At 37.0% G+C, this 19,696-nt stretch overlaps 1 protein-coding gene across 1 annotated transcript in view; it reads right to left on the bottom strand.

Moving 5' to 3' along the window:
• Window positions 1–19,696, bottom strand: part of RNF169 (ring finger protein 169) — an 80,287-nt gene that overhangs the window by 38,489 nt on the left and 22,102 nt on the right. The window contains exon 2 of the mRNA XM_036082794.2: window positions 11,665–11,738. Coding sequence (XP_035938687.2) covers window positions 11,665–11,738 — 74 coding nt within the window. The remainder of the gene's footprint in view (window positions 1–11,664; window positions 11,739–19,696) is intronic.

The raw sequence follows: 19,696 nt of genomic DNA, 5'->3' as shown, positions 1-19,696 counted from the left end.
TATTGATGATACTATACTCCCTTCACTTTAAATTCTCAAACACCTTTCAATTTGAGTGTTATGTTTAGAATTAAGCACATATAAATATTTATACTAAGATAACATTTTACAAATTTTCTCCTTTATGTAATAAGTATTTAAAATCACTCCAATATAGGTTTTAAATTACATGCATTATGCAGAAATGCATATAAAAGTAATTGCAGGCATTCAAGTTTACACATAAATTGAACCAGCAGATGCTCTATTTTTGCCAAGCTAAAACACTGAGTGAATGGGAGGGAACTCACATATGAGAAGTAGAAAGAAAGATCTCTAAGTAATCAATTATGAAAAGGCAAAGACAGGCCTTCTTCAAAAGTTCAAGAAAATCTGAATTCATTTGGTTCATACCACTAACTTTCCAGCTTCCAACTATGACTTTTTGATGGTCAGTCATTGCTTAGTCAAACAAACAAACAAACAAATGGCAGCAATGGAAGGGGTTACTCTGTGCTAGATTTTTCAGAATTCCAAATTTTAAAGAATAATAATAATCCTTATATATGGATTACTATGTGCCAGGCACTATTTCACAATAACCCTATAAGCTAAGTACTATAGTGTCCATTTTACAGATGAAGAACTAAGACATAGAGAGACTAGCTAACTTGCCCAAATTCACATGCAGAGCCAGGATTTAAACTCAGACAGTTGGCTCTTACTCATTATAATATAATGTCGTTCATCGTAGTGTAAATTATCCACACCACATCTGTATTGTGACCTGTAGAACACATGCATTATTTTTCAGTTTAAGATAAACAAAAAAATTGAGTCTCTGATGTAAGAAGCAGCAAAGGAGACTTTAAACTCTCATTTGTATCCAGAAAAATATAACCATGCTTGCAATTCCAATGAAAGCAGATTACCTGTGAATTTTCACACAAATCTGGCTAGAGATGAGAAATTTTAAAAATTATCTTGTGGGATCTTTTGAAATATCATTTTTAAAAGTTATTTCTCATTCTTGAATGGTTTTGGCTTAAGGAAAATATTGGCGTATATGTGATATATTACAGTGATATTTTCTGTTATTCTATATAATCATTAAAAATGTTGGCAGGGATCTAAATTTATTGATATGGGAAGTTTCATATGATATGCTGAGTAAAAAGATCAGTAAAAATGGCTTGTATAGGGCGCCTGGGTGGCTCAGTCGGTTAAGCATCTGCCTCCGGCTCAGGTCATGATCCCAGGGTCCTGGGATCAAGTCCTGCATTGGGCTTCCTGCTCAGCAGGGAGTCTGCTTCTCCCTCTGCCCCTCCCTCTGCTCATGCTCTCCCTCTCCCCCTCTCCCTCTCTCTCTCTCTCGCAAAAATAAATAAAAATACTTTTAAAAAATGGCTTGTATAGTATGATTCCAAATCTATTTTGTGAAAAGTCTTAAGCTTAAATTTATGATAAACATGTAAATGTGGTTATTAGGTGGCAAGATTACTGAGGTTCATTACCCAAACGTCTTTCCTTTTTACAATTCTGTTTACTTTTATAAGCAGGAAAAAAATTTAACTTATTAAAATCTTTACTAATCAGATATTTTTATAAAATAAAATATTTTTTTTTTTGTAAATAAGAGTTGCAACTGCTCTACAAAATTCTCTAGTTTGGCTTTCACAAGTAGCATTAAAATGACTTTATTTAAACTATTCTCTAAACCATAAAAACTATTACACTAATCCAATAATCTTATAACTACTGATCCTCTCCTCTCACAAATCAAAGAGACAAGGAAAGATAGCACATCGCAGAAATCACTTGAATAGCCCGCTATTATAATTACATTTGATCAGGCTTTGACTTTGCCGAATGTTATTTTCTTTGAAAAGTCATTCCTTGATAAAGTTGATCCTGACCTTGTCTGAATAGTTGCAAATAGCAAAAGAAGAAAACAACCAGGTTTAACATTTTTAGATTTTTCAGCAATGGCTAACTGTTCTTCCCTCAGGCAGTCAAAATTACAATTTATTGTTTTGAGAGTTTTTCCTTCTTAATACCACACAGCCTACCTTCCCTTAAAGATGTACTATGAGATACTGTATCTATTTTCTGGTTCTAGAAATAGGCACATCAGCACCTGCCAAAGGCAGGCATTTCCTCAAAGATTACACAATAACATTTCCGAGGAATAAGAAAAAAATAACAAATATTGTAGCAAAAAGAACTCTGGAAATCTTAAAACATATCTAGTTCTATTGTGTGCCGGCTATTTATCCCTACACGAGTCATTTATCTTAAAAGAAGGAGCTTTGAAACTAGATGACTGACCGATCGATTCAATCAGCATTCAGTGAATACCTACGTGCACGATACTACAGTAAACCACCCCCACTGCCTTCCCATCCATGACTTCGCTGTGGACAGCTTCAGTCAACCACAGTCTGGAAGCAAATGATCCTCCTCCTGACATAGCATCAGGTCAATAGCAGCCTGACGCCGCACCACAGTCCGTGCCTACTCACCTCACTTCATCTCATCGCGTAGGTAGTTTATCATCTACGTTATCATGAGAAGGGTAAGTACAGCACAGTATTTTGAGAGAGAGCCCACATTCACAGAACTTTTATTACAGTATATTGTTATAATTGCTCTATTTTATTATTAGTTATCATTGTTAATCTCTTACTGTGCCTAATTTATAAATTAAACTTTATCATAAATATGTATGTGCAGGAAAAACCACAGTATATGCAGCGTTTGGTACCATCCACAGTTTCGGGCACCCACTGGGGGTCATGGACCGTACGCCCCACGGATCAGTAGGGATGACTGTATCTTACATGCAGTGGAGAGTTAAAGAGACTAAACAGATCCACCTTGAAAGATTTTACAATCTAATAGGAAAGAAAAATTTAAACGAGCACTCTGCTGCTTCTGAAGTGTGCCAGAATATATTTTAAACTTTGTAGGTAAGTACAAGCTCCTTTTAAAATAAGCAGATTTTTAAAGAGGTGGGGGGTGCCTAAGGCCAGCTCAACATTCAGCTCATGATGCAATGAATAGCCAAACAGATTTAAGTGAAATGTTCTAGAGAGAGAAAGGGAGAGACAGAGAGTATGAGCAGGGGGAGGGGCAAAGGGAGAAGAAGGCTCCTCCATGATCAGGAAGCCCGATCAGGACCCTGGGATCATGACCTGAGCGGGAGACACTTAATCGAATGAGCCACCCAGGCGCTCCATGAAATGTTCTAGTTTTAATAAAGTGCATTATATTTTAAGTTCATGGCATAAAGATAATAAAAGAGACTTTAAAGATTTTATTTTATTTATTTATCAGAGAGAGAGAGCACAAGCAGGGGGAGCAGCAGGCAGAGGAAGAATCTGGCTCCCCTGCTGAGCAGGGAGCCCGATGCGGAACTCGATCCCAGGACCCTGGGGATCATGACCTGAGCAAAGGCAGTCGCTTAACTAACTGAGCCACCCAGGCGCCCCAATAGAAGAGACTTTAAAGATATATAATTTCAAAAACAATTACGTCCTAAAAGTTTACTCACCTTTAAAAAATTCCTTCACAAAAGTTAGTGTCTGCCTCATAGAGACATTATTCACTTCAGTAACCCATTGACCATATCTGATTACCCTGTGCTCTGGCTAAGGACTAAGAACTGCATGCTTACTACTTGAATAATTCAACCAGCAATGGAGACAAAATACTCCTCAAAAATGAACCACTAGGGAGGGAGAAAAAAGAAAATGGATAGGTCAGTAAACCAGTTCAGAGAAAGCCTAAACCACTCATGTGACCCACAGAATTATCAAGAACAGTTCATCTTTCCCACTACAGAAACCAGGGAGATAAGCAGTCTAGAAGCAGAGGCTGTTTTTTCCCCCTACTTTCAACCTTTCAGAGTCCAATGATTCAAAGAAGACAAACAAGAGCATGTGGATTATATGTTTCCTAACTCTAACATAAAGCAACTATTTAAACACGTGGTCAGAATTAAGCATCTAACAAACTATATAAGCAGAAGAAATAATGGTGTAAATAATAAGCTTAATCCAACCAATAAATAGAACTTATAGAGATGAATCAATTATTTCAAAAGACAAAAATGGACTAATGGTCTCACATAGAATAGAAACAAAGATATCAATATTGAAATAATCTGCTAAATTTATTTTTTGATTTCAACATTTACTGGAGACAAGAATATAACAAGAATATGTACATACACTATACACACACACATGTATATACATATACATACACACACATATTAAAGAATGAATACAACAAAATTATTTCCTCAAGCAATGTAACAAGATAGAGGACTGAGTACATGCTAATTTTCTCCTTCCACTTAAAAACCCCATAAATGTCAGGGAAAAAAAGAAGCCAGAAACTTTTTTCAGTATAATACATCTATAAAAGCACAGAAAAAAAAAAGCATGCCATTAGTAGTCAAGTTTACAAATGCTCTAAAGATAGAACTGGTTTTCACATTCAAAGATTGTGAACAAGCAATGCACAGAAAAAATATAAATGACCAGCAAATATAAGATGCTCCTCCTAGCTAGTAATCAGGGAAATGTAAATGAAAACAATGAGATACCATTTTTATCTAGCACATTAGCAAAATATTAAAAATAATGATAAAAGTTTGGCAAAGATTTAAAGAAAGGGGACTCTCTTTTACTGTTGGTGAGAGCGTTAGTTGAAAAAGTCTTTTTAAAAGGCAATTTGTGGGGGCACCTGGGCGGCTCAGTTGGTTAATCGGCTTCCTAGGGTCCTGGGATGGAGGGCCATATGTCAGACTCCCTGCTCAGCAGGGAGTCTGCTTCTCCCTCTCCCTGTGCCCTTCCCCCCACTCGTGCTGGCTCTCTCTCTCTCTCTCAAATAAATAAATAAAATCTTAATTAAAAAAATAAAAGGCAATTTGTTAATATCCACCAAAATACAAAGTGTATATACCATTTGACCCTGAACTTTCAATTCTAGGAATCTAAACTAAAGGAAGTATTTGCTCACATATATTCACATGTATTCAGTATAACATCTCTTTAAAACTGGGAGAAATTGGAAAGAATTTAAATGACTAATGATAATGGAATAGTTAAGTGAATTATGCCTCATCCATACTATGAAATACCATTCAGGATGAAAGAATATCTATATGAAAGCCTTACCTCCCACAAAAAACCCACATATTGTAGTGAAAAAAAACAGCACGTTACAGAAGAGATCATACTATTCCTCAAAAATCCTAGCTTCTCGGAAGCATTTACCATCAGACTGTAACACCCACCACTCCTCTTTGCAGTAGACACCTACCTATCTCTTTGTCAATTCCCCTTATTCACAGAAGAACTTAGCACCTATGTTTCTCTCCAACTACTCCAATGATCAGTCCTAAAGAATTCAATATCAGTATACTCTCTCAGTTCCTTTACTTCCTCCTAAGTAAGTCTTTTCTTCCATCCTACTTCAGTTGTCTACTCCCCGATCATACTCTAAACATTCTCCTGTCCAGTAACTAAACTACCTCCCAGTCTCACTTTTGAGCCTCTCACATTTAGACCACCACTCCCTAGCTTTCCAGTTTGACTGGTATGCTAGTGATCCTACTTTTACAATTCTCTATCACCATCAAAACCTCAATCCATTGACCCTACCACGCTCTCACTGTCCATCATGTCGTCATCTCCTCAATTCCCTCCTTAAATAACCTCCTCAAAAACCATGGTCCAAAACAAAACAACTTCCTTGTATACAATTTCCTGTCCATTGCATCTCTCCTTCCATCATACTGCTAAGTAAAACCCTAACCCTGCTTGAACCCAACATACTGCTTAATCCCAAAGTGCCGTAATTGGTCTTATTTCCATTCTTGTCCCATGAGTAACAGACTGCTAGCTACCTAACCCGTTATCCGTTCTTTACTTCCTTTCCAAGAGAACCCAGATTTTACTTGGGAAGTTAATGTACCCAGCTAAAACACTGCTTCCCAGACTCCCTGGCAGCTGGAGACAGTCTATGACACTGGACTATGAAGCACACAGGAAGTCACTGGGTGGGGCTTTGGAGAAAGCTCTTTAAAAAAAAACCCAGGGACAGCCACATGCAGAAGAATGAAACTGGACCATTTCCCTACACCACACACAAAAATAGACTCAAAATGGTTGAAAGACCTAAATGTGAGACAGGAGTCCATCAAAATCCTAGAGGAGAACACAGGCAGCAACCTCTTCGACCTCACCTGCAGCAACTTCTTCCTAGAAACATCGCCAAAGGCAAGGGAAGCAAGGGCAAAAATGAACTACTGGGACTTCATCAAGATAAAAAGCTTTTGCACGGCAAAGGAAATAGTCAACAAAACCAAAAGACAACCAACAGAATGGGAGGAGATATTTGCAAATGACATATCAGATAAATGGCTAGTATCCACAGTCTATAAAGAACTTATCAAACTCAACACCCAAAGAACAAATAATCCAATCAAGAAATGGGCAGAAGACATGAACAGACATTTTTCCAAAGAAGACATCCAAATGGCCAACAGACACATGAAAAAGTGCTCAACATCGCCGGCATCAGGGAAATCCACATCAAAACCTCAATGAGATACCACCTCACACCAGTCAGAACGGCTAAAATTAACAAGTCAGGAAACGACAGATGTTGGCGAGGATGCGGAGAAGGGGGAGCCCTCCTACACTGTTGGTGGGAATGCAAGCTGGTGCAGCCACTCTGGAAAACAGTATGGAGGTTCCTCAAAAAGTCAAAAATAGAGCTACCATATCTCCCAGCAATTGCATTACTGGGTATTTACCCCGAAGATACAAATGTAGGGATCCGAAGGGGTACGTGCACCCCGATGTTTATAGCAGCAATGTCCATAATAGCCAAACTATGGAAAGAGCCAAGATGTCCATCGACAGATGAATGGATAAAGAAGATGTGGTATATATATACAATGGAATATTATGCAGCCATTAAAAAAACCCTGAAATCTTGCCATTTGCAACGATGTGGATGGAACTAGAGGGTATTATGCTAAGAGAAATAAGTCAATCAGAGAAAGATATGTATCATATGACCTCACTGATATGCGGAATTCTTAATCTCAGGAAAGAAACTGAGAGTTGCTGGAGTGGTGGGGGGTGGGAGGGATGGGGTAGCTGGGTGATGGACATTGGGGAGGGTATGTGATACTGTGAGTACTGTGAATTGTGTGGGACTGATGAATCACAGACCTGTACCTCTGAAACAAATAATACATTATATGTTAAAAAAAAAAAAAAAAGAAGAAGAAGAAGAAGATAGCAGGAAGGGAAAAATTAAGGGGGGGGGGAGTCGGTGGGGGAGACGAACCATGAGACACTATGGACTCTGAGAAACAAACTGAGGGTTTTAGAGGGGAGGGGGTCGGGGGATGGGTTAGCCTGGTGATGGATATTAAGGAGGGCACGTATTGAATGGAGCACTGGGTGTTATACGCAAACAATGAATCATGGAACACTACATCAAAAAACTAATGATGTAATGTATGATGATTAACATAACATAATAAAATAAAATTAAAAAAAAAAACAAACCCAGGGATGCCTGGGTGGCTCAGTCGGTTAAGTGTCTGCCTTCAGCTCAGGTCATGATCCCAGGGTCCTGGGATCGAGTCCCACATCGGGCTCCTTGCTTGGTGGGGAGCCTACTTCTCCCTCTCCCTCTGCCTGCCACTCCCTCTGCTTGTGCTCTCTCTCTCTGACAAATAAATAAAAGCTTAAAAAAAATAAAATAAAGATTTTTAAAAATTTAAATAAATAAATAAAACAATTCAGCTGATATGTGCCTTTCTCCCCCTACCTTCTGTTTAGATGTGAGTCTAGAGAAGGATCAGCCATCCCACAGTACAAGGAAACAGGCACACTTGAAGATGTCTAAACAGAAAGACAAAAGGAACCTGACTTCCTGATGTCATGAAGCTGCCGTATCAGCCCTAGGCTGCCTACATCTGGTTTTTATTACTTGAGAAAAATAAAACTCCTAATTTGTTTGGGTTGTTATTTTTGGGTCTCTACTATTCACAGTAAATACAATTCCTAACTCCTAGGCCCATTATTGTTTATTCCCTACAGCACAACCAGAGAGACCTTTAAAAGTATGAGTCAGATCATCTTACTGGCTTCCCATCACACTTAAAATAAATTTAGGTTCCTTAACAGGTCAACTAGGCCTTCTTTGATATGGCCCTTCTATTTCTCCCAACTCATCTCTTACCAAATCCCCATACCACCCTTCCACCCACGACTTGCACACTCAAGCTCCAGCCACACTGTTCCTTGAACAAGCCAAACTTGTTTCTATTCAGGGTCTTTGCATTCGCTGCTCCTTTGCCTGGAATCCTTTTTCCTCATACCTTTATTTGGCTTGCTACCTTACTTCTTCCAGGTAGCAACTCAAACATTGCCTTCTCTGAGAGACCTTCCTGATTACCGTATCTAAAACAGTCTTTTTGTGTCTCTTTTTAAATTGAATTCCTCTCCATTCCCCTGTAACCCTTCTGATCCTACCTTATTCATATATAGTAAGTATTTGTTTGCTAATTATTTACTATCTTCTGCACTAGAATGGAATCTCCCTGGGCAAAGAGCTTCGGCAAATATCCTCAATGCCTGGCACACAGTAGGGACACAAAAAATATCTGATGTATAAATCAATATACATAATGATCTCATTTATACTGAAAAAGACTAAAGCATATGTGTGTGTGTGTAAGTATATAAAGGACCTAAGATATACACTAAACTGCCGATACTAGTTAACTATGGTGAAGAGAATGAGAAATAAGGAAAAGAGGAACTTTCACATTTTGCTCTACATATTCCTGCCTTGCTTTTCTTATTAAGAAAACAAAATTACCTATGATATATGGCAAGAAGAAAACTTTAAACATATTCAGAAATATAAATCCACAGAATCATACAATTTAGAAACTCATAGTAACCTTAGTAAGTGTAACACTACCCGCAGGTAGGAGGATCTATGATTACTAAGTAAATATCTTTTAAAAGAACTAGAATTAGAAGAATAAAATTCTTATTAACTTTTTATAGCCCTTACAAAAGTTTTTACTCTCTCTTAAACAAAATAAAATATACCATAGAAAAAGTATATTACTAGCATGTGTTATGCAGCAAAATAGTAATGATGAGTTGTGTAGAATTTCCACTCACCAACCCTTGCTTGTAGAAACTTTTTTTTTAAGATTTTATTCATTTATTTGACAGAGAGGGAGATAGCACATGAACAGGGGGGAGGGGGCAGAGGAAGAGGGAGAAGCAGGCTCCCTGCTGAGCAGAGCATGGACGTGGGGCTCGACCCCAGGACCCTGGGATCATGACCTAAGCCAAAGGCACCCAGGTGCCCTGCTTATAGAAACTTTTAAGGATTTTCCTTCCATAAATATTCATCCAGTAATATAGATATTTACTTTGTTTTGTTTTAGAAAATACATACTCTACGAGACACCTTTTCTCTATCAAGGTCTCCATCCAAATGTCTAGTGCCTTTTAATTTTTCTCTACAACTTTATTGAGACATATTTTACATGTTATATAATTCATCTACCTCAAATGTATAATTCAGTGACTTTTAGTAAATTTACCAAGTTGTGGAACACACCATAAATCAGGTTTAAAAATCTTCACCACTGCAATTAAATGGCTCATGCCCTTTTATTGTTAACCCCCATTCCCACCCCCTACTTCAACCAACCTTTAGTCTCCTGTCTGTCTCCATTACATTTGCCTATTCTGGACATTTCCTATAAATGTAATCATACAATATGTGGTCCCTTGTATCTGATTCTTTTCACTTAGCATCTTTTTGAGGTTCACCCAAGTGGTAGCATGTACCAGTAATTCATTCTATTTTACTGCTGAATATTATTCCACTGTACAGATATGCTATATAGTGCCTTTTGATTTCCTGACTTGAATTTCCATTTTCCAGGTTGTATGATGGATGCCAGCAACTTGGGTACTTGGAGTTGGGGGGAGGGAGCTATATATGTCATTTATTTAACCCAAATAACATAGGTGAATGTTTTTCAAACCCAATCCAGTTTATATAGGGTAAGATTGTCCTAACTTCACTTAACATCATTCTGCCATTTAAAATGCTTTTAAGACCATTTTTCTGTCCCTCCCTCCTAAAAGGAGTAAAAGCACAGTTCCCAAGGTTTCTTTCTCTCTCCCAAAGCTTATAAAAACCTCTACTCTTACTATGCATTCTGTTTTACCTCCTTTTTACACCTCCAATTCCTTGTTTTCTCTTTATCTTGAAGCTGATAGCTTTAAAATTTCCGTATTCTCCAAGTTTGTAAAAAGGTATATCAGAATTAAATATCTGCAGATTCTGGAATTTTATTTAAGAGGAATCTGTGGTTCTTTTGATGTGGTCCCTATAAAGAATTTCTTTCTATGTAGAAAAAAGCTTTGTAAGTGATTTAAAAACCAAAAAAAACCTCTCACAATACCAATATAAAAGGAGCATGAGGACCCAAGTTAACATTTGACACTCTCATTTAAAAGAGAAAGTCAAAGAATATACAGTAATTAAACAAAGTTCTCTATTTTCTCTTTAACATGACCTTTTTAAAGACTCATTTTTTCATTCAGTGTAAAATGCCACAATAATGTTATTGTCTCACCTGTTTTATGATGATATCTGATTCAGATTAAGTGGATTACCTTTATAAAATACTAAATATACACATGTAGAATAATTTACAAAGGTGGGTAAGGTATGGTGGTGTAGGACAAGGGCTGGGGAAGGATGATAACAGATCTTGTAACATACTTATTACCAGTCTTTTTGACATCTTAATTCTCTAAGTGATTCACAGACAATAAGCTTGAAAACATCGAAAATAAGATGATGGGGACATAGCTAAAAGCTTTCCCAGTGGTAAATGTTCTCTACCTAGAAAATTATTTTACTTCCCCCCCTTACTGTCCTAAGCTACAGTTCGTCTGCAGTACGTAACAGAGTAAAAGCTACAAAAGATAACACCAGTTTCATGTAATTAGAGGAACCTTGCAAGGTAAGGAAAAATAATACAAGCTATTATTATTAGAACTTAAATGTTGGCTTTTAACCAAGATTTAAATGCCAAGAATAGGGGCACCTGGGTAGGTCCATGGGTTAAAAATCCAACTCTTGGTTTCAGCTCAGGTCAGGTCATGATCTCACGGATTGTGGGACTGGAGCCCCACATGGAGGCCTCCCTGCAAACCTTGTGGCAGGCTCTGGGCTCAGCAGGGAGTCTGCTTGAGATTCTCTCCCTCTGCCTCTCCCTACACTGGAGCGCGCTATCTCTCTCTCTCTCTCTCTAATAAATTTAAATAAGTAAGTGAGTAAATAAATGCCAAGAACACCCCTCTTGGTGGCCAGTTCTTGTGGCAGGTATACGACGGGCCAGGTGAGCTACAGTTTCATCTATGAAAGGACAGTTAAAAAGGGGTTCTTAGTTAAGGTTTACTCTACCTCTATTAAAGCTACAGTATAAGGTAGTATGGAGACAGGCTCTGCATTGTAAATTTCAAAAACTCCCACCAAGTATTCTTTAATGTCATCATTTCAATTTACTTTAAGAAAATGAGTGGTGCGATCATGTTTATACTGTACCTTTCTCAGGCTTTCATATTCCTCACGAAGTTCTCCAGGCTTGCTTAATTTGATTGGTGCTCTGAATATAAACTCTGGAGGAAAGGGAAAAGAAAACACTTTTTAACAGGAGTTTCTAGGACAGAACCCAAAACCCTATCCTACTGCTGTCCCCACATTATAAACCACATAAAAAATTGTGGTCATCTTAATTTGAATATTCATTCATTCATTAACAAATATTTATTAAAGTTCTAAGCACTGGGGAGAAGCAATGAACAAATAACGCCCTTGCTCTCATGGAGTTTACAGTCTTACAGGCAATAAACAAACAAGTGTGTGCATAAAATACAACTGGTAGTACAAAGTGTTACAGAGGAAAATAAATGTAGGATGAAAAAAAGAAGATTATTTTATAAAGAGCGGTCTGAAAGAGCCTCACTGATAAAGTCCCATGTTAAAGGACCTTAAGAAAAAATCCTATTTAAAGCTTAGTTCAATGTTACCAAGTAACATTTTAAATGAGCTACAGTTTTATTCATAACACTGTATTTTCCTCTTTTTCAATATTGCCAGCAGAGTATTTTCTTGCATCCAACCTGTAAATATTTTCGGTATATAACCTGATTTTTTATCCTTAAAGCCTTTGTGTTTTTCATTGGCCTATAGAATGAAGTCAAAACTCTTCAACCCATCATTCAAGGCTCTCCAAAGATGGATCACAACTTCATCACAATTTCTTCTTTCTCCAGCATTGGATCTCTTAACCCTATCAATTTACAATAGATACATGCCATATATTTTTAAACCTTCCGTGCTGTTTTCTCAACTGACATTGTTTTTTCCCCTTATCTCTACATATTTTTAAATCCGAGATATTCAGGACCACAGAAGGCACACAACACACACTGGTAATATAAATAGATGATAAAAACCCAAATGAACAATAGGAATAAAAGACAAGTTCTAAATGCGATCAAAAAGGAGGGAGAAAGTACACACTTCTGCCTCCTTAAATGTACATGACATGTCTATATACTTCTTTGTACATGTAGTGATCAAAATATAGTATTAATTTTAAGACTTACTAAGAACTCTATATCCCATTGAGGCTGACAAATATTTGTTGTAGAAAAGTAGGCTCCTTAAAAAGTTGACTTTTATCCTTTTTCAGTTGTCTCAACTATTCTGAAAGACTCTTATTTAGTAGACCTGAGAAATGTGGAAGAGACTTAGAAACGGGCTCTAATGCAAAAGCAGGGAACAGTAACTTAAAGGCCTACAAGTACTAGAGAATTGTCAGACTCCTGGTGTGGGAGGCAAACATTCTAGCACCTTCACTCACTTATAAAAAAAAGTCCTGATGACTATTTTAATCATATCCCTTAAGCACATTTCCAATTATAGGCAAATAGTATTTAAAATCTGATACTTTAATAGAGAAGGAGAAGGAGAGAGGAAAAAGAACCCTTAAGGCAAAAAAGTACTTTCAATCCATTTATGGAGAACCTATCACGTGTAAAATACTTCATATATATTTTCTCAGCAAGTCTTCACAGAAATTTTATAAAGTAGGTATTATACCCATTTTACAATAAGGAAAATGAGAGGATAATGACCTGCCTAAGGCCACAAAACTAGTACATGGCAAAACCAAAAACATTAATAGGGATAAAGAGGGAAATTACATAATGATTAGAAAGGCAACCCAAAAAGGAGATATAATAATCATGAACTTGTATGAACATATACCACAGCAAAAACTAATTAAGATTATAACGAGGTATTAAGAAATCCAAAATAATGCAAGAAATTTTAACACACCACAATTAAAAACAGATCAGGCAGACCAAAAGGTAGTAAATATGTAGAAAAACTGAACAACAAAATTAACAGATTGATCCTAATATATTTATATATATGTATGCACCCAGTAAATAGAATATATATTCCTTAAAGTAAACAAGGAACAATTAAAAATACACCAGGTCACGAGGAACTTTCAAAGAATTCATTTTACACAGACTTTGCTCTCGGATCCTAGCTGCTATTTTCTAAGCCAAGTTTTCTGGCTACCCGGCTGATTATTCTGGATTACCCAATATTCTTTCTCAATAAATTCTTTTTCTGCTTAAATTTGCCAGAGTAGATTTCTGCTGATTAAAATGAACAGCCCTAGCTGATTCCATCTTTTAGACAGAACTATAAAATGACCATAAACCAACCTCTAAGGAAAAAAAAAAAAGAGAAGACTAATACTAAGAATAAAAAGGAGGACCAAAATACAGATAACAAGGGGAGTTTAAATCTCCAAAGACTACTCAAACAATGCTCTCATGGATGATCTTGCATGTATATCATTTTGCAAGTGATTTCCAGCAAATTGCTGGAATCAGAATTACTGTGTCAAAGAATATATGCATATGTGCTTTTGTAATTTTGGTAAACAATACCAAGTCGCCCTTCCTTTTTGTAGCCTATACTGACTTAGGTCCCACCAGCAATGCAAGAGAGTGTCATCTCCTTGTATCTTTTCCAACACAATGAGTGTTGAAACTTTTTAGTTTTGCCAATCTAACAGGTGAAATTCTGTAACTTATATACATATTTTATGAGTGAGATTGAGTAGTTTTCATGTTTGAGTAATTTGCGTTTACTTTGAAATGAAACGCCTATGCATTTCCTTTATTCCTTATATTAACATTTTCTTCTTGATTTGTTAAAGCTCTCTATAAGGAAAATTAGCCTTATGTCACATGACTAGCAATACTTTTCCTAGTTTATCATTTGTCTTGACTTTGCTCATAGTGGTTATTTTTAGGTAGTTATACTACTCAAACTCCTTTTTCATGGCTTCAGTATTTTGTATATTTGGAAAGACCTTCCTCAGGCCAAGATATAATAACAAATATCATAGTTTCTTCTGATACAAAGTATAAGACTCTTCTCCTACCTACTTAAAAAAAATCTAAATATTTTTATTTGGGGAGCAACATAAGGAGCATAATCTTATTCAGGCTTATAAATTTACAAGGGACTAAAAATCTTTTAGTGATGGCCTGGTGGAAATTATGAAAAAAATTTTTTTAAAGATTTATGTATTTGAGAGAGAGAAAGAGAGGGGGAGGGGGGCAGGGCAGAGGGAGAGAATCTTCAAGCAAACTCCCCACTGAGTGTGGAGCCCGACACGGGCCTTAATCGTACAACCCATGGGATCATGACCTGAGCCAAAACCAAGAGTCGGAAGCTTAACCAATTGAGCTACCCAGGTGCCCCTATGAAAATTTTAATTACTGTTGGATAATTTGCTTTCTCTAAAATGGTTCTTGCTAACATTTAGAACAAAAATGTCCAAAGAGCTTACCATCTTCATTATATCATGTAAATAATACAAAGTTAAAAGCCTGATCCCCAACTTAGAAGTTTCCAGAGCCTTGGATAAGTCAGTCTTAACTTCCTCTTCTGTAAAATCAGACTAATACCTATCATGACAGGCCATTATGAGCATCAGATGAGTGTATTGACAGTAAATATACTATATACTATTTCAGCCAATAGAGTGGCATACAATAGAATCTAATAATTATAAAATTGTCTCTGGTGTTGGAGAGATAAAGAAATTGTGGTTTGGTCTGATTTACTTGCAAGTACAACTTACAAGAAACAAAGATAAATGATCCAACTGCTTTGATAGGTATATTACATGAAAAGTTAAATTCACTTTGGGATACCTATTAAGAAATCTCAAAGTTCATATATATGGCCAAATGGAACTCAGCATAGTGACTGAAATCTTACTATGCCTTGACTTATTTGAGAGTAAATGTAACGTAATTTGAGAGTAAAGGTACCAATTTACATTCAGCAAAATCAGTACTGATATAGATTAGCTTAATCTTGGATTAAGATTAATAATGTTTAAATCATTAAGAATACAAAATGCTAAACAGTCAAGATCACTTTTTGCCCCAACAGAACTGTGCTACATTAAATGACATTGTGCCCAAAAGTTCAAAAATTATATAGCTAAATATAAAACATGAATTGGTCCAACATGACATTAACTTAAATATTTAATCCTATTTCCTATTTTACTAATGCCCTCCAGAAATGTCAACAAGGCAAAAAAAAAAAAAAAAAAACCCATCTTTTTCCTATGGACTTTCAAAAAGAACATATTAGATTCTGATACCTGCTCCGTCAATTAAGTGCCAAGGCTTCTCTTTGCCTTGGCCTCCTCATTGATCAAATGAAGATCAAAATACTGGCCAACCTACCTCCTAGGAGTGCAGAAGATCACAATTAATAGAAGGAGTAGTAATCAATGAAGAATCCCTATAATAAATAAAAACAGCTAACATTTAATAAAAGCACACTACATGCTAAGTGTTATATATACATACATACACACACACACATACACGGAGAATGCAGAAAAGAGTTAACATAGCAGGCCTGACTGACTGTCTTAAAAGGCCCACTAGCAAGGTTGGCCCTTGGCTGGCTGGTGCCTAGGAACTTGGATTTCAGGAGAGTTCCCACCCTCCCTAACTGATTAGGTACAGATTACTGCACCTAAACTGTTCGTAGAAACAATCCAGTTATGCTGACTACCTTCTTTCCTGCTGGGAGTCTGGAACTGTGGCACATGCTAGGCAGAGGGATCATCAACCCCTAATAAAAGCCCCTTCTAATGAGCTTCCCTAGAGGCAACATTTCACATGTGTTGTCACAACTTATTGCTAGGGGAATAAAGCACTTTCAGTGTGACTCAACTGAAAGAGGACTCTGAAAGCTTACACCTGGTTTCCCCCTGAACTTTGTCCCATGTGCCTTTTCCCTTTGCTGATTTTGATTTGTATCCTTTCACTATAATAAATCATAGCCATGAGTACAACTATATGCTGTGTCCTATTAGTACTCCTAGTAAATCATCCTAACTGGGTGGTCTTGAAGCTTTCCTAACACACACACACACACACACACACACACACACACACCATGCACTAAAATTAAAATATCTTTAGATCTCAGTTTCTACCTGAGACACGAAGGCAACTCGCTAGATAACTTCTAAAGTTAATGATTCAGTAACAATATTTTTATTTCATTTTAATTTACCCCTCAATAGGTTTCTCTAAATTCTGAACTACTCTATTAAAGTCTAACATGATGGGTAAAAATGCTATTAGGATTTTCAACTTATATAGAGTAGCTATAATATCAAATAATTTCTTTGAAGCTTTATGAAACATGGTATTTCAATCCATTTGGACTATTGACAAATGGAACAGAAAAAGGCTAGAAAAATGAAAATCTCCCTATTTATTTATTTATTTATTTATTTTAGAGAGAGAGTGTGAGCTGGGGTGGGGGGTACAGAGGGAGAGGGAGAGAGAAAATCTTAAGCAGGTTCCATGTCCAGCACAAAGCCTGATGCAGGGCTCAATCTCACAACCCTAAAATCATGACCTGAGCCGAAATCAAGAGGCAGACCACTTAACTGACTGAGCCACCCAGGTGGCCCAAAATCTCCCCCCCCTTTTTTTTAAAGATTTTATTTATTTGACAGAGAGAGACACAGTGAGAGAGGGAACACAAGCAGGGGGAGTGGGAGAGGGAGAAGCAGGCTTCCCGCTGAGCAGGGAGCCTGATGTGGGGCTCAATCCCAGGACCCTGGGATCATGACCTGAGCCGAAGGCAGACACTTAACGACTGAGCCACCCAAGCGCCCCCCAAAGTCTCCCCTTTTAAATCAGAGTCTTCTACGATGTCTCTTAAAACTGACTGGAGAACATGTATACAATCAACATTATTAATTGTACAAATTATTTATCAAACATTATTAACCTTTCAAGTTCCCTGCTTTTTAATGAAGAAAAAATAATCATTTGTAATAAAATAGTTGTTGTATGCTGATGTGGGACTTTTCTCTTTATTTTCTTCTGCCTTTCTAGGGTCATATGTCAGATTCCTCCTCTCCAAAAGATGAAATTATGGTTGAAACACATGCAATACTACTCCTAAAGCAGAGAAACAGGAAAAAACCCAGATGACCTTTGGTATGGAGATGACTTTTTAGATACACGATCAAAAACGTGATCCGTGTACATCATTAAAATTAAAAATTTCTGCTCAGCAAAAGACAATGACAAGAGAATGAGAAGGCAAACCACAGACTGGAGAAAATATCTGCAATAGACATAGCTGACTTAAGACTGTTATCTAAAATACATAAAGAATTAGGGGTGACTGTCTGGCTCAATTGGTAGAGCATGCAACTCTTGATCTCAGGGTGGTGAGTTTGAGCCCCATGTTGGGTGTAGAGATTTGAGGTTTGGTGCAATTAGAAAAATGCCTGTCTTATATTTTGTTTTGTTTGTTTGCCTTTACTAATAAGCAGTCACCCTACCTACCCCAGAGAAAATCCTTTTCAGGAAGGACCTTCGAGGAAGTAATGCTGCTCCTACAGGTCACATTAGACTGAATGCAATGCTCAGCTTAGGTCACCAGCCACGGGTGGTGTCATTCTTTAAGGCATCATATCCTTAGAGAGTTTCTCTTCCTGTTAAACATAGTAGTAGTTGGACAGGCATTAAGAAAGTACTACAACCATTGGATTCAAATGGACTAAAAAAAAAAGAAATGTTAAAAAAATAAAATAAAATATACAAAGAACTATTAAAACTCAAAAGTAAGAAAACAACCTGATTTTTAAAAATGGGCAACAGACCTTAACAGACACCTCACCAAAGATATACACATGGCAAATAAGCATATAAAAAGATACTCCATATCATATGTCATTAAAGAATTACAGATTAAAACAAGATACCACTCTGTACCTATTAGAATTGCCAAAATCCAAAACACTGACAACACCAAATGCTGGGGAGGATGTGGAGCAAAAGGAACTCATTCATTGCTGGTGGGAATGCAAAATGGTATAGCCACTTTGGAAGACGTATCTGGCAGTTTCTTAGAAAACTAAACATAGTCTCACCATATGATCCAGCACCTGCATGCCTTGATATTTACCCAAATGAGATGAAAACTTATGTCCATACAAACCCTGCACAAAGATATTTTTATCTACTTTATTCATAATTGCCAAAACTTGGAAGAAACCAAGATATCCTTTAGTAGGTAAATAAATAAATTGTGGTACATCCAGAAAATGGAATATTATTTAGCGTTAAAAAGAAATGAGCTATTAAAGACATGAAATGACATGGAGGAAACTTAAATGCGTATCACTTAGTCAAAGAAGCCACTCTGAAAAAGCTACATACTGAATGATTCTAACCATATGACATTCTAGAAAAGACAAAATTATGGAAACAATAAAAAGATCAGTGGCTGCCAGGAATGGAGGGGGGGTGGGGATGAGGTGGCAGAGTTCAGAGGATTCTTAGAGCAATAAAAATACTCTGTACGATATTACAGTGATGGATATATGTCATTATGTGTTTGCCCAAACCCACAGCATATACAAGAGTGAACCGTAAGGTAAACTATAGACTGGGTGATTATAATGTGTCATTGTAGGTTCATCCTTGGTTACAAATCTATTTGGTGAATGATATCGATAATGGGGGAGACTAAAAACACCACCACCCTCCTTAGTCCAGAGGAGTTAGTCCCAAACTCAATTCCTCCACCACCTCCTATAGGGATTTTCAAGTTTTTCGGCAGCACAGAAACAACTACTCACCCTTCTTCCTTCACCTCAGAAAAGACATGCTGGAAACTCCTTCAGGTGTCACTGAGTTGCTAAATATCTTGGTATTTGTAAATGAATCCAATGGTTGTAGTATTTTCTTAATGCCTGTCCAACTACTACTATGTTTAACAGGAAGAGAAACTCTCTAAGGATATGATGCCTTAAAGAATGACACCACCCGTGGCTGGTGACCTAAGCTGAGCATTGCATTCAGTCTAATGTGACCTGCAGGAGCAGCATTACTTCCTCGAAGGTCCTTCCTGAAAAGGATTTTCTCTGGGGTAGGGTGACTGCTTATTAGTAAAGGCAAACAAACAAAACAAAATATAA

Source organism: Halichoerus grypus, chromosome 11 (assembly GCF_964656455.1).
Source record: "Halichoerus grypus chromosome 11, mHalGry1.hap1.1, whole genome shotgun sequence".
Classification (NCBI taxonomy): domain Eukaryota; kingdom Metazoa; phylum Chordata; class Mammalia; order Carnivora; family Phocidae; genus Halichoerus; species Halichoerus grypus.
Note: the sequence above shows the minus strand (reverse complement) of the source record. Positions and strands in the feature narration are given on the sequence as shown.